Below are 6,000 nucleotides of genomic sequence, written 5' to 3' on the forward strand. Positions count from 1 at the left end.
CTCCCAGCCTTCCTTCCTGCCCTGGAAATATGTTCATCTGTAACACTTTTCTAGATTCCACATATATGCATTAATATATATTTGTTTTTCTCTTTCTGACTTATACAGCCTATCTGACTGACTCTAGGTCCACCCACGTCTCTACAAATGACCCTATTTCGTTCTGTGACATGTGTACCCTAATATTCATTGCAGCACTATTTACAATGGCCAGGACATGGAAAGAACCTAAATGCTCAATGACGAATGGAGAAAGAAGATGCACATGAACACAATGGGATATTACTCAGTCATGAAAAGGGGTGAAGTAGGGTCATTTGTAGAGTCATGCTTGTAAGTTATTTTAAATGCACATCTGTAATTTTGTAAAGCTTGGGGAGTAGAGTCAAGAGAAGGGCGTCATTACTTTTCCTTTGTCCTTTTCTGTGTTGTCTGAATCTTTTACTGTGACACTGATGTTACTTGGTTATTAGAATATACTTTTTTTAACATGAAATCTCCAGATTCTTTAATTTGATGAAGTATCCTTTTTTTTTTTTCAAGTATAGTTGATTTACAATGTGTTAATTTCTGGTGTACAGCAAGGTGATTCAGTTATACCTGTATACATTCTTCTTCATATTCTTTTCCCATTATGCTTAATTATAGGATATTGAATATTGTTCCCTGTGCTATATAGTAGAACCTTGTTGCTTATCCATAACATACACATTTTTAATAAGAAAATAAGATACATAAGCAAGTACTGAACCAGACAGGGTTGGTTCTAAGTGTCCAGTGAATGCAATGGAGGAGAGAGCATTCCGTGTGCACTCAGGAGATCAGGGAGGGCTTCCTGGAGGAGTGAGCAGTGAGCTGGGCCCTTCAGGATGAAGGGTCAGCAGTTTAACCCCTGGGTAAAATTGAAATGTGGAAACAGTAACTGAACTCCCCCCTCCTCCGTAGATGGGGCATGAGGAGGTGAATAGCACCTGCCTGGGTTTTTGTGAACATCCAATGGTCTGTGGGTGTTAAAAAGCCTACCTGCATGCAGTGGACCCTCAGAACTGTGACTTTCACTGTGCCTTTTTATATATTAATGTAATTCAACAACAAATACCCATGGCGGTTGACCATACCCCAGAGTTTGAGCCAGCTTCTGAGGACACGTAGATGCCTCTGGCCCTCCCTGATCAGGTCTGTTGTTCCTCATGGCAGCAGGTGCCTGTCCCCTGGCTCCCCAGGAGGGGGACCTGGCTGCTCTGGTTCACCTTTATATCCCCAGGGCCCTAGCCCTGTGCCTGCCACGTCGTGTGCTCAGTAAGTGTGTTGTAGAATAAATGGATGGATGGATAAAGAAATTAACAAAGGAGTGAATTAAAGGGTCCTAATCTCAGGGCTGGACCATCCACCCGCAGTGGGAAGACACAGGTTAAAGCGCTCAGCGCACGTTGCCTGAGTCGTGACCATGTGGGCGCCTGCGGGCGCAGGGGCGGCCCGGCCTGGCCTTGAGCTGACCCTTGGGTCCCTCTGCAGGTGAGTGTCCCAGCCCCGGGCGCAGCAGCGCCGCCAAGCGGAAGAAGAAGCAGCGGCGAAACCGCACCACGTTCAACAGCAGCCAGCTGCAGGCTCTGGAGCGCGTGTTCGAGCGCACGCACTACCCCGACGCCTTCGTGCGGGAGGAGCTGGCCCGGCGGGTCAACCTCAGCGAGGCGCGCGTCCAGGTGAGCGCTGCGAGTCCGTGGGCTCCTCGCAGGAGCGTGTACAGCCACCATGCACTCAGGGTTAAGGAATTGCCAAGGTGTGCGGGGGCGTCTGAGGCCAGGAGGGCTGAGGGTCCGATCCAAGCCCTGCCACTGGCCAGCTGTGTGAGCTTCAGCAAGTTACTTAACCCCTCTGTGCCATAGGTGGTGGTGGTGGTGTAGTCGCTAACTCGTGTCTGACTCTTGCGACTACATGCACTGCAGCCCACCAGGCTCCTCTGTCCATGGGATTCTCCAGGCAAGAGTACTGGAGTGGGTTTCCATTTCCTTCTCCAGGGGATTTTCCCGACCCAGGAATCAAAACCAACTGGGGTCTCCTGCACTGCAGGCAGATGAGCTATAAGGGAAGCCCACAGGGTGGCTTCCCTGTAAAATGAGGATCGCGTGGGTCTATTTTATAGCCTTCTTATGAGAAAAGAATTATTTTTGTGGCTTAGCTCAGTGTCTGGCACAGAGGGTTTTGATAAATAAAAGTCGTTTTAAAGTGTCCAGGGCTTTCTCCGTGCCAGCTCTGAGCAGAGTGCCCAGCGTACAGCTCTCTTCATTACAACCTTCCAGCAGCTAAATGTTCATCGGTTCATGCCTTCATTCCTCCACTGGCACAGTCTCCAACACACACTGACCCAGCGGCAGGCACTATATCACCCCCATTTTACAGATGAGAAAACTGAGGCTCAGGGAAATGAAGCCGCCAGTGTAGGGTGGGTGACAGAGCAGGTACACAGTGGGTCCAAAAGGACTTGGGTCCCCCTGGCAGCCCACTCATGGCTCCTTCCCACCCCCAGGTCTGGTTTCAGAACCGCCGGGCCAAGTTCCGCAGAAACGAGCGGGCCATGCTGGCCAACCGCTCGGCCTCGCTGCTCAAGTCCTACAGTCAGGAGGCCGCCATCGAGCAGCCGGTGGCTCCCCGGCCCACCACCCTGAGCCCGGACTATCTCTCCTGGACAGCCTCGTCCCCCTACAGGTAAGAGTGGGAACTGCTTCCGGTCAGGGTTGGCGGGCGGGCAGCAGTCTGGAGACCCCCATGGGGTGTTTTAGGATCCAGATTCCTTCGAGGCTCTGGAGAGAACTGTGAAAGGGGCCCAGGCCCTCCGTGGACTGGGGGTGTGTGGGCAGGCGTGTGACTGTGTGCATGGGGGAGGTTGTAAGAATGTGTGTGTGTATGTTTGTGTGTGCGCGTGCGTGCACGCACGTATATTTGTAAATGTGTGGACTGGCAAGAAGATGAGAGTAGGGAGTGGAGAACCCCTGTCACCCTGAGAGAGCTGAACAGCTGCCAATTTCTGGGACGTCCCTGGTGGTCCAGTGGCTAAGTCTCTGCACTCTCAATCCCGGGGGCCTGGGTTCCATCCCTGGTCAGGGAACTAGATCCCACAGGGATCTAGATCAGGGAACTAGATCTTCAGCAGAACTTTAACAGCCACAACTAAAAGAGCCCACATGCCACAACAAAGACCCAGCGCAGCCAAATAAATGACTAAATAAATTTTTTTTTTAATAAAAAAGAAAGAAAACCTGCAGCTTTCTAGGCTGGCGCGAGCACCTCCGCACCTCTTGTCGGTCATCCTGGAGGGAGGCCGGGAGGGCCCCCGAGGATGGTTCCCAGTCCTGGGGACCTGGCTGGGACCTGGAGGCGAGGGCTAGGGCAGTTTTGTCCTGGTCAAAGCCAGGAAAAGGTGGCAGGGCAGGGCGGGAGAGGGAGGGGGTGCTGGGGAGTTGGGGTTTTGCACCCCACAGCTCCCAGGGGTGCTGTCCACCCCTTAGGCTGTGTGAGCAGCTCTGTGGGAGCCCTGGTATCAGGAGATCCAGTGGGTCAGCTTGTGGGATCTGAGTCCTGGAAATGTCCACGCTAGACCCACAGCCCTCCCACCCCCTCCCTGCCCTCTCCTTACCTGGGGCAGGAGAACCATCAGGAGGTGTCCTTCCATACAGGTGTGCGTTCATCCCACCCCCACCCTGCTGTGTGTTAGGCACCCGGTGGGCGCTGGGGGGTGAACAGGATGCAGGAAGTTCCTGGTCCAGCGAGGAATGACCCCAAACCTGCAGGGGCGGCTCCAGGTCCCAGTGCCGACCGTGGGCCCTTCTGCCTCTGCCCTAAATCTTGCGGCCGCAGGTCACCTCCAGCCCCAGGGGAAGGCTGCCTGCGAGCTGAGGAGGGGAGGCAGGAGGACCAGAGGCTGGGGTCCTTGGATGGACAGCCAGGGTGGTCAGCTCCGGGCAGCACCGACATGTCCTTGTGTCTTCTGTCGCCCCCAGCACGGTGCCGCCCTACAGCCCTGGAGGCTCAGGCCCCGCGACCCCGGGGGTCAGCATGGCCAACAGTATCGCCAGTCTCCGTCTCAAGGCCAAGGAGTTCAGCCTGCATCACAGCCAGGTGCCCACCGTGAACTGACAGCCGGCTCCGCCAGGATCCCAGTGCCTCCCTGGTCTAACGACAACAGAAAAGAGGGCAGACACGCAGGAAAGTGACCTTCTCCTGCCCCCTGTCTCCAGGACAGGCTGGGTGGGCTCTCCTGGCTGGCCCTTCTCTGCAGCCCAGACTCCTGGGCCCAAGAGGCTGCTGAGATGCCTGGAGCCTGGCTCAGCCCCTCATCCACGGCCGCTGGAGACTTCGGCCCCTGATCCTTGGAGGGGTTGGGCCAGAAGGTGGAATAGCAGCTCACCGAGGACCTCACTTACTTGGTGTATGAAAGCCAAAAAGCTGTTGTCTGTAAGAAATAAAAAAAGAAGAAATTGTTTAAGCCCCCAAAGGTTGTGGGGGGGTTGCGGACAGGACAGCAAACCAATGAGGGGCTGTTCTGGGGGGCCAGCTGCCCTCGTCTGTGTCCCTCGTTCTGAAAAAGTCCTTTATCACCGTGCAGACCCCAGGGGCGGGGAGTGGGGTTGGAGGACAGAGACCTTCCCCGGAGCCCCTGACACCCAGGTGTTTGGGAGAAACCCTGCTGTGTGACTCTGGGCAGGATCCCAGCCCTCTCTGGGCAGGGGGTGTCTCCCCTACCCTATGGCAGGGGAAGCACAGGTGTTGGGGGCAGGGGCTGCAATTAAAGCCCTTGCTGCTGGACACGCAGGAGGTGTGGGTGCCCCTGGGCCTTTGGCTGTGGAGGGGCCTGGGCGAATGGCTCAGACAGTGGGGGTGCAGAGAGGGGGCCCCAGGTGGGCTTACAGGACAGAGTGGTTCTGGTGGTCTAACAGTCAAGACCACCAGAGCCCTTCTTCCAAGTTCTCCAGCCTGCCCTTTTGCAGATGGTCACTGGGGGTGACAGAGGACCTGTGTGCCACCAGCCACTCAGGAGTCTGCAGAAAATTGTGCAGTGAGGGGAGTGGTCTGAAGCCAGCCCTTTCCACCTGGCCCCAGGCCACCCCTCCTGATGGGCATAGCCTCCAGAGAGGTTAAGAGATCATTTCTGCAACCAGCCCCCAGGAAGTGAGACACAACACTTCCCAGGGGAATTCCCTGGGGGTCCAGGGGTTAGAGCTTCCCAGGTGGCTCTAGTGGTAGGTTCCCACCTGGCAATGCAAGAGACATAAGAGACATGGGTTCGATCCCTGGGTGGGGAAGGTCCCCTGGAAGCGGGCATAGCAACCCACTCCACTGTTCTAAGAGTAGGACACGACTGAAGCGACTTAGCATGCATGCCCGCCAGTGGTTAGAACTAAGTGCTTTCACTGCTGTCTCCCAGGTTCAGTCCCTGATTGGGGAACTAGATCCTACCAAGCCATGTGACATGGCCAAAAATAGAAAAACAAAGAACACACTTCCCGACCCCTAGACGGCCCAGAGGTGCTCAGCCTCTCATCACACCACTGGACTCCATGGATGGACCCCACTCCTCCAGTCTTCCCTGCCCATATGGTATCAAAACACCTCCAAAGGGCCAGCATCCTCGCCACAGGCTGCATCTTCTAGGTGACCCTGAACAGGTCAAAGCCACGTGGCAATCCTAACATAAGAAACGGTCTCTGTTTTTGTTTTACGAGGTGTGACCGTCCCCGAGTGAGGTGAGGACCTTCCCCATCTCCCAAGTCACCCCCAGAGACTCTTCCCCATCTTCCACTGGGAATTGCACCATGAAAACACAGTTCCTGTGGGGTGGGTGTCACCCTCTTCAGATGTGCCAACGGCCCCCGGGACCATCGCCGTGTACCTGTGATGGCAGGTTCAGGCTCTGGTCAGTTGGTAGGGGGCACCAATAAACGGAGGGAGGCACTGGCTCCAGCTGAAGGCATGGGGAGGGCCATTCTGCTGATGTCTGCAGCT

General features: G+C 55.2%; 1 protein-coding gene across 1 annotated transcript in view; it reads left to right on the forward strand.

The window, feature by feature from the left end:
* Nucleotides 1-4,478, forward strand: part of PRRX2 (paired related homeobox 2) — a 51,510-nt gene extending 47,032 nt beyond the window's left edge. The window contains exons 2-4 of the mRNA XM_019969566.2: nucleotides 1,516-1,703; nucleotides 2,528-2,706; nucleotides 3,999-4,478. Coding sequence (XP_019825125.2) covers nucleotides 1,516-1,703; nucleotides 2,528-2,706; nucleotides 3,999-4,134 — 503 coding nt within the window. The 3' untranslated portion in view covers nucleotides 4,135-4,478. The remainder of the gene's footprint in view (nucleotides 1-1,515; nucleotides 1,704-2,527; nucleotides 2,707-3,998) is intronic.
* Nucleotides 4,479-6,000: the final 1,522 nt, after the last annotated feature.

The sequence above is a fragment of the Bos indicus genome, chromosome 11, assembly GCF_029378745.1.
Source record: "Bos indicus isolate NIAB-ARS_2022 breed Sahiwal x Tharparkar chromosome 11, NIAB-ARS_B.indTharparkar_mat_pri_1.0, whole genome shotgun sequence".
NCBI classification, from domain to species: Eukaryota; Metazoa; Chordata; class Mammalia; order Artiodactyla; family Bovidae; genus Bos; species Bos indicus.